Below are 17,564 nucleotides of genomic sequence, written 5' to 3'. Positions count from 1 at the left end.
AGAATTAGCAGACTTGAAGTAATTTATGGAGCCGTTTCCTGCATCATCACAGCAGAGAGAAAAAGGGGCCTTGCAGTTTTTTTGGAAGGCCCATTTTCTTTTTCTTTTTGCTTTCTTACAATGCCAACGGCTTCCTTGGCCAAGTGCATCGTGTATGATGCTGGGCAGGCTGACAGGAGCGCTGGCTGGAGGACTGTGGGACTGAAGAGCGCTCCAGCAGCCCGTCTAGCATCTAATCCCTCCTGATTGGATGAGTTGTGTCTCCATTTTTGAATGAATAATTTCACAATTGTTTTCTTGACTTGTCGTCGTCGGCGACGATGGTCTAAAACGTCGGAGGGTTTCTTTTTTATTTTGCCGCCTTTTACTTTAACGCATTTAGGTCTGACCTCAAAATTAAAAAAAAATCTTCTAAATCCTCTGAAATAAATATTTTCACGATTTTTCAAAAATAGCAGACCTACAAGCTCGTAGCGCGCCACTCGGTGGCGCGCTATGAGCTTGTAGATCTGCTATTTTTGCTATTCTGCTATTTAATTATAACATAATGTCTAAAACACCAAAAGGGGTTCCCGCCCAAAATGGGTTAAAGTTAAATTAAAGCCATTATAAGACCTGTGAGGCCGAGTCCACAAAGGTCTAAATCAGTGGTTGTTTTTTGGCTTTTCTGCCTTTATTGATAGATTAGATACAAGTGAAGATTGACAGGAAAGAGGGAGAGACGGGGGGGGGGGGAGACATGGTAGCAAAGGTCGTCGTGAACGGGACTCGAACACGCGGCGCGCTGTCAGGCCAGAGCTGTACAGTATATGTGGCATGCGCCTGGACCACTAGGCCAGCGGGTGCCAAATCAGTGGTTTTCAACCAGTGATCGATAGATAGATACTTTAGTGATCCCGAAGGTAAATAGAAAGAAGTAGAAAAAGGCAATATAGCTACAGTATAAGCAATAGCAATAGCAATATAAGCAATAGCTATAAGTTAAAAAGGGCATGAGTTAAAAAGTACAACACCAAAAAAAGCTAAGCAAATACGTTAACTGACCAACCCCCTCCCTCCTCGTCTCCCCCCCATTGCCCCCATTGAGGAGGTCCTTGAGGAGGTTCCAGGTGGTCCCCCCTGCAGCTAAATGATGGAAGAGTTGGTATAACCAAATGGACCCTCATCATAGATCTTTAAAGGTATATTCAGTGATTTCACTTAATTCAAATATCACTTATTTTTTTTGTTTTCTTGTGATAATCCTCTCTACTATAGAGTGTGCTGACCATATAAGGAGTTCCTCCCTGTCCACAGTTAACCCCTGGGGGTCAAAAACCGTAGGTTTCGATTTTGGCTAGGTGGCCCATGAGCCTTCATCCAAACAGGATAGAGAGGGGCCTTCCGCCAATCATGATCGAGCGGGGGCGGGCCTTGGTGTGTGTGCTGTTGTTGGCCTGTCGCGTGTCCCCCCCACTGTAGAGCGTGCATGTGCACATCTTGTTACCGGGGCGGACCGGGTTTTTTTTCTAAACCACCCAAATCACTGAATGCTCCTTTAACTCTTGAGAGTGCAAAATGGAAGATCTCATTTTACGCTCTCAAGAGTTACATTATTGTTAAACATCTGCATTACTATATATATATATAGATATATACATATCCTGACACAATCTCCAGGGACACAGGACTGACATTCCAAGAACTGGGAGCAGCAATGGCTGACAGGACCCGATGGAAAGACGTGGCATCTACGATCTCGACGACAGTCGAAGGATGATGATGATGCATTACTAAATCTACAAGAAGTCAACACAATTAGAGAATGTAGAAGATTTGTTATGATATCCACATCAATGCAGCAAGTTTTGGGTCTGCGAGGCTAAATGTCATCAAATGGTGGCCTGTGGCTCAAATGCCGAATAAATAATGGTCCTTGATATGAAAAGAGTTGAAAGCAGTTCTCACACACAGTTCTCAAGGTTTTTCAAAAACATGTTAAAAAATAGCAGATGCAGGGGGCACGGTGGTGCTGTCGCCTCACAGCTAGAAGGTCCTGGGTTCGATTCCCGCTGGGGGTGATGGGGGCGTGTTCCCTCCTCCGTGTCATCAGTGGCTCAGGGGTAGAGTTTCTGGATGGTAACCGCAAGGTTGCCAGTTCGAACCCCGGCCCCCTCAGAGTTGGTGTCGAAGTGTCCTTGAGCAAGACACTGAAGCCCTAATTGCTCCCGATGTGCTGGCTAGTGCCTTGCATGGTTTCTGCCGCCATCGGTGTATGAATGTGTGTGTGAATGGGTGAATTGATCTATGTAAAGCGCCTTGGATAAAAGGCGCTATATAAATGCACCATTTACCATTTATCAGTGCCCATACCTGAGGTGGGGTTGGCGAAAGGGCCTTTCTGTGTGGAGTTTGCAGCTCCCCGTGTCCCCTAGGGTAGGTACCCTCACAAAAAACATGCAGTAATCCTGGTCTCTAAACTGCCTCCCCCTGGCCAGCCGGGGCGCCTGATGGAGGGGAAAGGAACTGGTCGGAATAACGTGTTCCTTCCATGCGCTACGTCCGGCCGGGGAAACTCTCCCCTGTCAGGTGAAAAGAAGCAGCTTGGACTCTTCATGCATAGAAGGAAGCATGAGGTCAGTCCGCTGCCCCCCCAGGTTGGCAGAGGAAGTGTAGCGCCCAGGATTACATTAGATCATTGACACTGGGTGAAAAAATGGGTTGCAAAATTGTGGGATAAAAATTTAAATAAAATAAATAAAAATAGCAGATGCACAAGTACTGTGAGTAAAATATTGACTTCTTTACTCTCAGTTCAATTACGTCAAAGTCTATTAACCCCTTGAACTCTACGTACGTCATCGTACGTAGCGCAAATGATGAATAGCAACATTTGGGGCATATTCTTTTTACAATATGTCCAAAATCGCTACCCCAGGTTAAAGGAGAATTCCATGCTAGAAGGCTTTCTTACCTTTATTTGTAGTTGTTACGTCCCCACCAAAGGGGTCCAGGTGTTATTTTGTGCAAAAGCGCATTATTGGCTATTTCCCCTACCATGAATCAATTAATTGAATTGAATTGCATTGAATTGAATGGGGCTATGGGGTGTTGTGCTAATTCACTTGGAGACGAGTCCCTGGAACAACATATTTTCAGATGGAGGTCGGTGGCCATGCAATTACACATTTTGGGATCCTTGGCATGAAATATTGAGCACCTCTGACATAGAAACATGGGTATTTCAGAAAACTGTCTGCATTTAGAAGACATTTTTTAAATTTCGACGTCAGGCCTAAATGGGTTAAAAGTGGCTTCAGTGTCCTGTGGGGTGACATCTCCATGTCCTTTAAGACACAGCTGGTTCTCAACGTCGGATCCATTGATTGATTGATTGACATTTTTATTTCACAGTACTGTAGAATGGGTACATTCTACAGTACACAAGTCAATTCAAAAACTGCTACTTTGTGGACGAAACCATGATAAAGCATTACACTTGTTTACAACAACAGGGTCCACCATTTTCAATTAATCAGAATGGGACCAGTGGACCTGCAGCATGGGCCCAAATTAACCCTTATAAGGGTCTGTAACTCAGAGTGTACAAGAATCTATGAATGGAACCTTAATGGGTCCATTTGGTTCATTGTACATTCTCAAAGTTAAATTAACAATGAGGATATTACATTGACAGTATATGATGATATTGTCAATGGGAATTTAATCTCTGTGTTAGGACAGAATAGCCGATTTGCTCGTCTACACGTAAATTCTCCATTCGGTGTCAATGGCATTTAATGTTTGTGTTAACACAAAAATCGCTGATTTGCTCAGACACACATGACGTAAATTCTCCATTCATTGTTAATGGCATTTAACGTTTGTGTTAGGACAAGAATCTACACTATACCTCAAAAACAAAACACACCCATGTGAAGTGAGGGGCGCTCTTATCATCATACATCATACATCATACATCATCTGATCTCATTGCGGCCAAACACAATTTGCGTCCCCTCCTCACCTCCGTCTTCAATGTTTGTGTTTACACAAACATTCAAAACTGGCCATTCATTGTCAATGGCATTGAATGTTTGTGTCAAGACAATGTTTGAGTTTACACAAACCCTCAAAGCTGGCGGACATACAGTAGGAGGGGCTATTGCGCCCCTCGAAAAATAAGTATTAAATGGGGGGGGGGGGGGGGGGGGGGTCGTGGCCTAATCAAACTGGAGGTCCTTGGAATGAAAAAGGGTTGCGAAGCATTGCTTTCAGGACAAACCTAGATGACAAAAACAGTACTGTCAACAGTGAAAGGGATGGAGTTTGAAAACTTCACAGACGATCACCACTCACTGAGATGTTTTTGTGCGGCCGGAGCCTCGTCTAAAGATAGCGACTCACATGGCGAACACAAGATATGGCAGCGGCAGCAGGGCCCACGTCCTTAAACCTGCAACAAAGTGCGTGGTTCCTCCCAAATTGGTGGCCTGCTCAATTAACCCATTTTGACCGGAGACCAGATTCTACAAATGCCTTCTAAATCCTGACAGTTTTCTGAAAAACCTCATGTTTTCGTTCTCAAACATTTTCATGTCAAGGACCCCCAAGATTACATGTAATTGGCCGCCGACCCCCATCTGAAAATATGTTGTTCCAGGGACCCCACAGAAGCAAAGATTTGAGTTAAAAACGTTCGCTCTGAAAGATTATACTCAAAGATTTACGCCACATTGTCACGATCTTTCAAAAAATAGCAGATCTACAAGCTCGTAGCGCGGCACCGAGTGCCGCGCTACGAGCTTGTAGATCTGCTATTTTTCAACAGCTAAAGCATAACAGGGGATTCCCGCCCGAAATGGGTTAAGGGCTGGTGGGGTCCGTTCCAGGGGTGCTGGCCCGGGGCCTGCCGGGCCGCGTGATTCCGCCCCGCCTGGGACTGGAGAGGTAGCGGCTATGATGGAGGTCAGCGGACAAAGGCTCCCAGTCACCGAGAAGTGTTCCTTTTGCTTTACGCCTAAAACTCACGCGCAACTGCTCCCCTTCGATTGCTTATTGAATTACACGTAATCATTCAATTAGAGTCACATGTTGGGAGCAGCATAAGTCAGTCCTCATTGCACTCGGCCAAGCCACCGGGTTTGTCGAAAACGGGAATAAACGGGCGCTTGTGTTTGTCGCTCGTGGGATAGTTTTTTTTTTTGTGAAAAAAACAAGATGTCTGACATGTTAGCGCCGTGACGTCTCAATTCTTTCTTTTCTTGGCCCCCGGCTGCAACCGGTTCTCTCTCTCTCCCCCCCCGATGATGAATCACCTCGCAGCTCTCGGAGACCGGATGAGAAGAGACGTCCCATGTCTGTTTATTTATCACTCATCATGAGACGTCTCACTCTCTCTCTCACACCGAGATTTATTCAAACGCGGCAAATTGATTACTGTTAAGGGCAAGAAAGTCGGGGCGGTCCTTGGCACACGGGTGTGTGTGTGTGTGTGTGTGTGTGTGTGTGTGTGTGTGTGTGTGTGTGTGTGTGTGTGTGTGTGTGTGTGTGTGTGTGTGTGTGTGTGTGTGTGTGAGTGAGTGAGTGAGTGCGTGCGTGCGTGCGTGCGTGCGTGCGTGCGTGCGTGCGTGCGTGCGTGCGTGCGTGCGTGCGTGCGTGCGTGCGTGCGTGCGTGCGTGCGTGCGTGCGTGCGTGCGTGCGTGCGTGCACGTGCGTATTATTAATAAGGTGAAGGCCATATACTGTAAGTATAGTAGAATTTGAGAAACGGTGAGTGTCCTGAGCATGACGCTAAACTGCTCCGTTGTAACTATCATCGTTAATGTAGTGGGTGCAGATTTAAAGATGCATTTGCAACCTCTGTGGACACTGTGTGCTTCAACACCATCGCATGAAGGCACTGCTCACCGATGGAGTATACTGTATATACAGTTGGAGGCCATCGATATTGTCCTTTTCTTTTTGCTGAGGTTTGCGTGATCTGCGCAAAAGGACAGTTAATCCATTTTGGGCGGGAACCCCTTTTGGTGTTTTAAACATTGTTATAATTTAGCTATTGAAAAATAGCAGATCTACAAGCTCATAGCGCGCCACCGAGTGGCGCGCTACGAGCTTGTAGGTCTGCTATTTTTGAAAAATCGTGAAAATATTTATTTCAGAAAACTGGAGGATTTAGAAGGATTTGTTTAAAATTTTGAGGTCAGGCCTAAATGGGTCAAATGATAAGGGACAATATCGGTGGCACCCAACTGTACCAACAGCTGGTGCTGCTTGGTGGACCTTCCCATGAGCAGCTACCGGTAAGAGAGGCGTTGGACCTGGCCTTCTAGCGGTGTGTGTCCGTCAGCTGTCGGAACAACAGTGGGTGGATTTTGGGCCCATGGGATCAGCCACGCTACCAGGAACGATATGACACCGGGCGGCAATGCAGGAGTGGACTGGGAAATTGTTTCCTCTGGTGGTCCAGCCTGAGGCCGGGGGTTTGGAACTTAGGATGCATGCCAACTCGTGCCCATGGAATGCTGGGTGACATGACATTCTTGTTGTATCGCGACATATTCCATGATTTTGTGGATGTAACTTTGCTGCACCTGAACTATTTATGTCCTTGTATGCAATTTCCTCTGATGTGTGGACATAAATACATTGTTAAAGTGTGTGTGTGTGTGTGTGTGTGTGTGTGTGTGTGTGTGTGTGTGTGTGTGTGTGTGTGCGTGCGTGTGTGTGTGTGTGTGTGTGTGTGTGTGTGTGAAATGGTGAGTGTCACAGGGCAACCCGTGCCCTATAGACACATCCACAGAGGGGTGCCCAGCTGGGCACGGCCGTTACTGAGGTGTAATCAGCACTGATTAGCTACACCTGGCCTCCAGGGCACGAATCAATAGAGCAGTGCTATAAATAGTACACAAGCTCACAATGTGTCAAACATTGTGAGCTTGTAGATCGGCTATTTTCAAATGATTTTTATGCATTTGAAAACATGAAATGGGACATTATGCTCACTGAGTACTTTCTACTTTTGGTACTTTTAAGTACATTTTGTTAGCAATATACTTTTGTACTATTACTCGTGTAAATTCTGAATTCTAAGGCCTCACTCACACGGTCACAACAGATTGCTGTATGCTTGTTGTATACAAAGGGTGTGACACAGCTTGCCCCAATGCATTTCCAATGGGAGTCACATGGTTTGACATGTGACAATATTTGTGTTGTATGAGGGGGAGGGACGCAGCCGAAAGCCATACAACAGCTTGTAGTCCAAAATGTGGACTACAAACCATGTGACTGCCATTGGAAATGCATTGGGGCGGCCATGACACTCACAACATTCATACAACAAGCATGCATCAATGTTTTAAAGGTCTGAGTGAGGCCTAAGGCCTCACTCACACCTTTCGATCTAGCATACAACATTGATGCATGCTAGATGTAAGCAAGATGTAAGTGTCATGGCCGCCCCAATGCATTTCCAATGGAAGTCACATGATTTGATACAACATTTTGGACTACAAGCTGTTGTACGGCTTTCGGCTGTGTTTCGACTGCCCCCTCATACAACACAAATGGTGTGTCAAACCATGTGACTCCCATTGGAAATGCATTGGGGCAAGATATATCACACCCTTTGTATACAACAAGCATACATCAGTCTGTTGCAAAGGTGTGAGTCAGGCCTAAGGCCTCACTCAGACCTTTACTGCATTGCTGTATGCTTGTTGGATGAATGTTGTGTAGTGTCATGGCCGCCCCAATGCATTTCCAATGGAAGTCACATGGTTTGAGGACTACATTTTGTACTACAAGCTGTTGTATGGCTTTCGGCTGTGTTTCGACTGCGCCCCTCCCCCTCATACAACACAAGTGTTGTGTCAAACCATGTGACTCCCATTGGAAATGCATTGGGGCGGCCATGACACTACACAACATTCATCCAACAAGCATACAGCAATGCAGTAAAGGTCTGAGTGAGGCCTAAGACTTTTACTTGTAACGGAGTAGGCTACTTCTACATTGCAGTATTGATACTTTTACTTATGAGTAAAACATTTGAGTACTTTTTCCACCACTGGATTTACGGTATAGTCCTGCTACAGAGTGCATGCTATTGTAGTCTGAAGGCCTGAAGCAAGGTCACCTCCAAGGTCACCTCCAAGGTCACCTCCAAGGTGGTGTGTGTCTGTCCATCCGGGTCACCTCCAAGGTGGTGTGTGTCTGTCCATCCAGGTCACCTCCAAGGTGGTGTGTGTCTGTCCATCCAGGTCACCTCCAAGGTGGTGTGTGTCTGTCCATCCAGGTCACCTCCAAGGTGGTGTGTGTCTGTCCATCCAGGTCACCTCCAAGGTGGTGTGTGTCTGTCCATCCGGGTCACCTCCAAGGTGGTGTGTGTCTGTCCATCCAGGTCACCTCCAAGGTGGTGTGTGTCTGTCCATCCAGGTCACCTCCAAGGTGGTGTGTGTCTGTCCATCCAGGTCACCTCCAAGGTGGTGTGTGTCTGTCCATCCAGGTCACCTCCAAGGTGGTGTGTGTCTGTCCATCCGGGTCACCTCCAAGGTGGTGTGTGTCTGTCCATCCAGGTCACCTCCAAGGTGGTGTGTGTCTGTCCATCCAGGTCACCTCCAAGGTGGTGTGTGTCTGTCCATCCAGGTCACCTCCAAGGTGGTGTGTGTCTGTCCATCCAGGTCACCTCCAAGGTGGTGTGTGTCTGTCCATCCGGGTCACCTCCAAGGTGGTGTGTGTCTGTCCATCCAGGTCACCTCCAAGGTGGTGTGTGTCTGTCCATCCAGGTCACCTCCAAGGTGGTGTGTGTCTGTCCATCCAGGTCACCTCCAAGGTGGTGTGTGTCTGTCCATCCAGGTCACCTCCAAGGTGGTGTGTGTCTGTCCATCCGGGTCACCTCCAAGGTGGTGTGTGTCTGTCCATCCAGGTCACCTCCAAGGTGGTGTGTGTCTGTCCATCCAGGTCACCTCCAAGGTGGTGTGTGTCTGTCCATCCAGGTCACCTCCAAGGTGGTGTGTGTCTGTCCATCCGGGTCACCTCCAAGGTGGTGTGTGTCTGTCCATCCGGGTCACCTCCAAGGTGGTGTGTGTCTGTCCATCCAGGTCACCTCCAAGGTGGTGTGTGTCTGTCCATCCGGGTCACCTCCAAGGTGGTGTGTGTCTGTCCATCCAGGTCACCTCCAAGGTGGTGTGTGTCTGTCCATCCGGGTCACCTCCAAAGCACCTTAGTACCTTAGTACTTCACACCACTGCTGTAGAGCAGTGCTTCTCAAACCGTCATTTCAAAAAGCCTCAGTTTTGTAGACTATGCATTAGGCATATTATGCGCACGCACGCACGCACGCACGCGCGCACGCACACACGCACGCACGCATGCACGCACGCACGCACACACACACATGCACGCACGCACATACACATGTTCAAACATGTGAACCATTTAAGCCCTATAATATACTGTACAGTATAGCGATATACTTCTCATATAAGGATTGCGAAAATAGTCGATCTACAAGCTCACAAAGTATGTCATTTTTTAAAATGTATTAGAAAAATCTGTGAAATCGAGTTACAGACCTGTAAGTGTCCCGTTTGGCTTATTTGTTTATCTTCATTTTTTTTAACCATCGGAGTTTGTGTGTGTGTGTGTGTGTGTGTGTGTGTGCGTGCGTGCGTGTTTAGCTGGGGACCCCCTTGGAACCCCCCTCAAGGACCCTCTGGAGGTCTCCGGACCCCACTTTGAAAAGCAGTGTGTGGCTGCAGGCCTGCACGGTGGGTGTTGAGAGGCAGCAGCGAGTGCAGAGGAAATGGGCTCTGGCATGTTGACTCAGGAGTAAATCCCCCCGGACCCTCAAACCGCCGTTATTAGGCTTTAATCACCCTGCTCTTCTGTTTCTGTCCTGTCCTGTTTCAGCCTGGTCTCCAGAGGAAACACACGGCCTCATGTATAGCCTACGTTGCTCACACGTGTACAGTGACAACATTTTAAATTCCCAAAACGTTGGCGTGTGAATTGAGCAATATTGTGCTTTATACCGTCATTAATGGCACCATTTTTTAAACAACATCTGCATTGGTTCATGGAGGAGGAGCTCTCCCTGTACTCTTCCATTGAGACTGTTGGGTTATAGGTCAGGTCACCTGCAGTAACGGAGTGTCCCTGAGCAAGACACTTAACACGTTTTGGGGTGGGAACCTTTTGGTGTTTTAAGCATTGTGTTGTGCTTTAGCTATTGAAGAATAGCAGTTCTACAAGCTCGTAGCGCGGCACCGAGTGCCGCGCTACGAGCTTGTAGGTCTGCTATTTTTTTGTGAAAATGTGACGCACATCTTTGGATATATATTCTTTCAGAGCGAACGTTTTTTTACTAAAATCTTTGCTTCTGCATGGGGTGTCCCTGGAACAACATATTTTCAGATGGGGGGGTCGGCGGCCAAATCCAGATATTTTTTGGGGGTCCTTGACATGAAAAAGGTTGAGCACCACTGACATGTGTTTTTCAGAAAACTGTGGATTTAGAAGACATTTGTAGAATTGTCCTCAGGTCAAAATGGGTTAAGCCCCAAATGCTCTGCCTCCTGTGCTGTCATCTGAGCTGCAGGTTGAAGCCGAGGCTGAATTTCATCCGAGGTCTCCCTTTCCTTACTGGTTGAAAAGTCGTATACTGCCTGGCTATAAGGCTCATATGTATTATGTAGCAACAGTAGCACAGTATCTCCCCTGGCCAAGCAGGTCATGGGAGCCTCTAGACTGGAGCCTCTAGACTGGAGCCTCTGGACTGGAGCCTCTAGACATGGTGCCTCTAGACTGGAGCCTCTAGACATGGAGCCTCTAGACTGGAGCCTCTAGACATGGAGCCTCTAGACTGGAGCCTCTAGACTGGAGCCTCTGGACTGGAGCCTCTAGACTGGAGCCTCTAGACTGGAGCCTCTAGACATGGAGCCTCTAGACTGGAGCCTCTGGACTGGAGCCTCTAGACTGGAGCCTCTAGACTGGAGCCTCTAGACATGGAGCCTCTAGACTGGAGCCTCTAGACTGGAGCCTCTGGACTGGAGCCTCTAGACTGGAGCCTCTAGACTGGAGCCTCTAGACATGGAGCCTCTAGACTGGAGCCTCTAGACTGGAGCCTCTAGACTGGAGCCTCTAGACATGGAGCCTCTAGACTGGAGCCTCTGGACATGGAGCCTCTAGACCGGAGCCTCTAGACTGGAGCCTCTAGACTGGAGCCTCTAGACATGGAGCCTCTAGACTGGAGCCTCTAGACTGGAGCCTCTAGACATGGAGCCTCTAGACCGGAGCCTCTAGACTGGAGCCTCTAGACTGGAGCCTCTAGACTGGAGCCTCTAGACTGGAGCCTCTGGACATGGAGCCTCTAGACCGGAGCCTCTAGACTGGAGCCTCTAGACTGGAGCCTCTAGACTGGAGCCTCTAGACTGGAGCCTCTAGACATGGAGCCTCTAGACCGGAGCCTCTAGACTGGAGCCTCTAGACATGGAGCCTCTGGACTGGAGCCTCTAGACTGGAGCCTCTAGACATGGAGCCTCTAGACTGGAGCCTCTAGACTGGAGCCTCTAGACTGGAGCCTCTAGACTGGAGCCTCTAGACTGGAGCCTCTAGACTGGAGCCTCTGGGCTTGAGAGGTGTAGAAATTTGGGGTCTTGTATATTGTCTCTGTCGGGTGGAAACCTCTATATGTCCAGAAGAACTGTAACTTTTCAGGATTCAAGTTCAACAACAGTAAAAAATACCACAAGCCAAAAAACGAGTCCCTTTGCCCCGCGTTTCGACCTTGCAGATCTTCTACTTTTGATGCCTTTGTGTGACGCTGGAGTATGGTCAAGTAGGGCATTCATTTACGAAAATAAAAATAAAAACACACTAAAAGTTAGAATATATGGAGATAAGAGGTTTCTGCCCGACAGCAACGATATGTATTTTCACCAAAATAAGGACGCTATCCCTACTAAGAAGGTTAAAGGTTTCATGACACTTTCATTTATTTTCATTTTTCGTTTTTCTTTTAGGTTCTATGACCTCAACCTTCTGTGGCCTGCATGGGGTTTCCTCTGTGTGTTCCGAAGCCTTTTGAGCTGCGATGAAAACAGAGCAAACAGGCCTCAACAGTGACATCTGCTGGCAAATTCCTATGTCATATATGGGATTCGTGGACTCTTACATCACAGTCCACAGGCAAATCAGAGCACTTGTTTGAGCTAGAAACCCCCAGACCACAGAAAATCTATTGAATGTTAAAAGTCCATTTCTTTTAGGTCTGCTATTTTTTTTAAATCGTGAAAATATTTATTTCAGAAAACTGGAGGATTTAGAAGATTTTTTTTTTTAAATTCGAGGTCAGGCCTAAATGGGTTAATAAGTATACAGTACTTGAGTATATATGAATGTACTCCGATACTTTTCCACACCACTGCCGGGCCGGGCTGGCCCGGGACAGCTATAGCACCGCAGAGCACCGTCTCTACAACATTTGCATAATGCTAAGTGAAAGAAAGAGCCTCTATTTTGGGGGTCCAAACTTTTTCCAGACACACGGCTGCTGCTGGAGCTACTACTACTACTACTACTATACCAGAAGGAAAATGGGGTGGTGGTGGTGGGGAGGGAGAGGAGGGGAGGGGGGAGAACAAGTGTGGAGAGAAATGGACTATCAAAGGGACGAACGGAGGCTTTCATGTATGGACACTTTGATTGTTGTTACAGATTGCTTCCAGGTGAGCCCAGCGAGTCCGGGAGAGGAGAGAAGAGAAGTTGGAGCTGCAGGGGAGAAGAGAGGGCCGCCTAAGTAAGGATGGCATCGGCCAGGATTTAACCATTACAGGGGGATTTGGAGCAGCAGCAGGTGCGGAGAATGCATGAGGCTCAAGTCCGTGGCGTTGCGGCGGTTGGGGTGGTGGTGGTACCTCCGCATGGTTTTCCCTGGCAGACTGTGTTTGTTTTAAAGGGATTGTGACATAAAAATAAGTTTTTTTGTAATTTGTAAGGTTTTTGTTTCTAGGTTTTTTTTTAGCTCAATTGCACTAAAAAAACCTGAACTTATTAACATTCAGTAGAATTTCTGTGGTCTGGGGTTTTTCTGGCTCAAACAAGTGCTCTGATTTGCCTGTGGACTGTGATGTAAGAGTCCACAAATCCCATATATGACATAAGAATTGTCACTGGCCTCTTTATTTTCCTTCATTGCAGCTCCAAAGGCTTCAGAACACACAGAGAAAACCCCAGTCCACAGAATATCCACTGTATGTTCAAAGTTCAGGTTGTGTGGGTGTAATTGAGGTCATAAAAGAAAAAGGAAAAATTAAAATGAATTAAAATGTATGTCATGAAACCTTTAATGCTGTGTTTAACATAACAATTTAGCCGCTAGCCGATACTGTTTATTTAGTTTTTGTTGTTTTTATTTCATGCTTTTGTGCCAAGAAACAAATGTTTTTAATATACAGCTCAGTAGGCTGCAGATAACCAACACACTAACACAGCCAATGCAAAATGTATGCTTATCAACAACAGTTATTTTATCCCTACTTATGAGCTTGTAGATCGGCTGTTTTTCGAGGTTTGGTGTTGATTGAAAACAGAGACGAAAGGTCAACAGTGCAGAGCCAAAGGTCAAGTTTACTGAGGGTTTAAGTGGTTAACACATTCACTGCCAGGTACTAATTAATGAATTAATTAATTAATCCGAAACCGCTCAAGTTTTTAAGTCTTCTTCTTTTCCTTTCGGCTTTTCCCTTCAGGCGTCGCCACAGCGAATCATCTGCCTCCATCATCTCACTCTGTCCTCTGTCGCCACAGCGAATCATCTGCCTCCATCATCTCACCCTGTCCTCTGCCTCCTCTTCTCTCACACCAACTAACTCCATGTCCTCTTTCACTACGTCCATAAATCTTCTCTTTGGTCTTCCTCTCTAGGCCTCTCCTGCGTGACAGTTCCAACTTCAACATCCTTCTACCGATAATATACTCACTATCCTGTGTGTGTATATGTGTTCTGCATACTTGGCTGCTGGGTTGCAAGACAAATTTCAGTGTGAACTGACAATAAAGTACTATATCACATTCATATCATATCATCCCTCCTCTGTACGTGTCCAAACCGTCTCAGTCTGGCCTATCTGGCTTTTTTTAGGGGCGACTGTGGCTCAGGAGGTAGAGCAGGTCGTCCAATGATCCATGGGTCGGCGGTTCGAATCCCGGCTCCTCCTGTCTACATGTCGAAGTGTCCTTGGGCAAGACACTGAACCCCTAATTGCTCCCGATGTGCTGGTTGGTACCTTGCATGGCTTCCGCCACAATCGGTGTATGTAAAGCGCCTTGGATAAAGACGCTATATAAATGCACCATTTACCATTTATCTCCAAAGCATCTGACATGACACTGTCTCTCTGATGTACTCATTCCTGATCCTATCCATCCTTGTCCCTCCCAGAGAGAACCTCGACATCTCTGCTATAGGCGGCTGGCTGCCTGGCCAAATCCATTTGAAAAACACGACTGAGAAAAAAAGAGAGAGGACAAACACCAGACCTGAGAACTATTAGTGGGCAGCGGATTGGGCCGTTGCCGCCCAGCGCGACCCTAAATCGCCCATTGGAGTGCAAATGCAAGCCTTTCAGCCGTAACCCATTTTGGTGTTAGCATTATGTTATGCTTTAGCTATTGAAAAATAGCAGATCTACAAGCTCATAGACTGACATAGAAACGACTGACATAGAAACATAGCTTTTTCAGAAAACTGTCAGGATGTAGAAGACATTTTTAGAATCTGATCTCAGGTCATTGGGGTGTTAGGTGTGGGGGACCATCACCTGTAGCCTACTCGTCTGTGAGGTATATCTCTTTGAAAACCTTTAGTGCTTCAGATTGTGCGGGGCGACGACGACACATCTTGCCTGCCCAAAATGTAATTCCTGAAAACGCCACTGCGCCTCCAGCTCTGCCTCCTGTCTTGTCCTCAGTGTCTCTAAACCAAACAACACCAACGGAGCTGGTCTCACCTCCGTCTTGTATAGAGTTTTTCAGTGAAACCCTTATTCCGGAGCTCCACCGAGACCCGAGACGTGAACCTGGATGTATAGGAAAACGCTGTACGTGTTCTTACAGACGATCGTCTCTTCTTGTCTCTTCTTCCACCCGGGAAAATAAATGTTGTGGCCAAATACTATATACATTTGATTTCGGGGGTCCTTGACAAGAAAAATAGTTTGAGAGCTTCATGCTACAGGACCAACCACAGAACAGCGCCCTGGCTGGGTCCTCGGACCATGGCTTATCCCATTTTGACCTGAGATCAGATTCTAAAAATGTCTTCTACATCCTGACAGTTTTCTAAAAAAGCTATGTTTCTATGTCAGTCGTTCTTCGATTTTTCAAAAATAGCAGACCTACAAGCTCGTAGCGCGCCACTCGGTGGCTCGCTATGAGCTTGTAGATCTGCTATTTTTCAATAGCTAAAGCATAACATAATGCTTACACCAAAAGGGGTTCCCGCCCAAAATGGGTTATTGGAAGCAGGCATTTGCGTGGGAAGTCCAATTAGGAGACGGAAATTGCAGCGAGCCCCAACGCTATGCGTAGCAATAAGTGCGAGCCGAGCCGTGGTCAGTCAGTCATACCTGCACATGTTGCGGCGTATACAGGCATGCAGTAGCCACCTCCATTCATTCCTTTCCATTCCTTAATTGGACTTTTCCATCGTCGACGTCTTGAAAGAGAAATGCGCTGCTACGCTATACGCTCTGCTATACGCTCTGCTTCCTGGTAATGGCCTATGCCGCTCCACTGATGTCTGATGATGAGGGGGAGGGGGGGGGGGGGGGTCCGGGGTCCGGTTTAGATTTAGATTTAGACCAGGAGGGTGGTTATTATTCCCCAAACTGGGCTCCGCTCCGGGCCGCTTGTCTGTTACTGTATATAGGAAAACATACAATAATCAAAATTGCTTTCGTCCACTTTCATCCTTCAACTTCACATCCCCATTCCGCGATTCCCCTATTTTTGTGTCACGTTGGGGAAGCTTGTAGATCAGCTATTTCCGCAATTTGTACATAGTGTAGTGTAGTGTGTGTGTGTGTGTGTGTATGTGGGGGGGATTTTGTCAGATGTAAGAAGGCGGTATAGGGGGGGGGACCCCTGTCTTACTGTATATACTGTACTCATATATATATGAAACAGCTCTGGTGTGACTCACACGGTGTGTGGCACGGAGGGTAATATATGTGTGTGTGATATTAATATACTGTCACTGGAATAATGTGCACTGCATGAGATGAAATATTACTATGTACAATTACTCAGCTGACAGGAAGGTTTTGGTAGAGTCGCTCCAACGGATGATTTACAACTTAACCCATTTTGACCTGGGAACGATTCTACAAATGTCTTCTAAATCCTGACAGTTTTCTGAGAAACCCTGTTTCTCAGAAACGTTCTCAAACATTTTCATGTCAAGGACCCCCAAGAATTATATGTAATTGGCCGCCGACCCCCCCATCTGAATCACGATTTTTCAAAAATAGCAGATCTACAAGCTCGTAGCGCGGCACTCGGCCGCGGCACTCGGTGCCGCGGCACTCGGTGCCGCGCTACGAGCTTGTAGATCTGCTATTTTTCAATAGCTAAAGTATAGCATAATGCTTAAAACACCAAAAGGGGTTCCCGCCCAAAATGGGTTAAGCCCATGACTGTGTGCTGCGTGTGACACGCGCACAACTCGCCGTTTTTTGGAAATTATTTTAAAGATATCAGGAGCAAATAAGGATCTGCGGCAGCCGTGGACCGAAGGTCAGCGTAATGACCGATGGGCCGACGCAGGAGGAATCTCACCAACTTCATTATGAACTTCATTTATCTCCTTTATTGGACACGTTTGCTCGTTATTTCATTCGGTTCTGCCCTCCTCTCCCCAATCGGGTCGACGTTGACAAATCTCCAGCGCTGACCTCTAGAACGGGCCGGCCGTTCGCTCACGGTCGCACACTCTGCCTCCCATGGAATGTTTTCACGTGTTGTGGTCGTGTGCAACGGTCATTTCTCTCTGACTGCCGTTCCGTTCAGCCGTGCAAAACAATAAGTCTGTGGGGTTTTTTTTGGGGGGGGGGGGGATTATTAAGCACGTAATCCACCATGGCTACAGTTCCTAACCCCATATTTCGTGGCTCTGACACTCTGCAACATTTATTACTGTTAAAGTGAAAGTGGAATGTGGAGATGTGATGTTAGACTCTGTCCTTGTCTGTCCACCACCAGAAATACTGCTGCTGTTATAGTCTGACTTAACTGCATATAGAGATGTACATGGTTCTCATCCTGTTAAATACTGAGATTTGAATGATAATAAATATAACAATACCCATTTAGGCCTGACGTCTGAAAGAATATATATTCAAAGATTTGTCCCACATTTTCACGATTTTTCAAAAATAGCAGACCTACAAGCTCGTAGCGCGGCACTCGGTGGCGCGCTATGAGCTTGTAGATCTGCTATTTTTCAATAGCTAAAGTATAACATAATGCTTAGTTAAAACACCAAAAGGGGTTCCCGTACAGAATGGGTTTTTAATATTAAA

At 46.8% G+C, this 17,564-nt stretch overlaps 1 protein-coding gene across 1 annotated transcript in view; it reads right to left on the bottom strand.

Moving 5' to 3' along the window:
* LOC306924061 (homeobox protein aristaless-like 4) overlaps positions 1–12,907 on the bottom strand; it is a gene marked incomplete at both ends in the record, with an annotated part of 127,906 nt that extends 114,999 nt beyond the window's left edge. Inside the window, one exon of the mRNA XM_079502402.1 lies at positions 12,816–12,907. Coding sequence (XP_079358528.1) covers positions 12,816–12,907 — 92 coding nt within the window. The remainder of the gene's footprint in view (positions 1–12,815) is intronic.
* Between the last annotated feature and the right edge of the window lie 4,657 nt (positions 12,908–17,564).

The sequence above is a fragment of the Electrona antarctica genome (assembly GCF_951216825.1).
Source record: "Electrona antarctica genome assembly, chromosome: 5".
Lineage (NCBI taxonomy): Eukaryota > Metazoa > Chordata > Actinopteri > Myctophiformes > Myctophidae > Electrona > Electrona antarctica.
The sequence above is the reverse complement of the archived record's forward strand: the minus strand, read 5'-3'. Positions and strand labels throughout refer to the sequence as shown.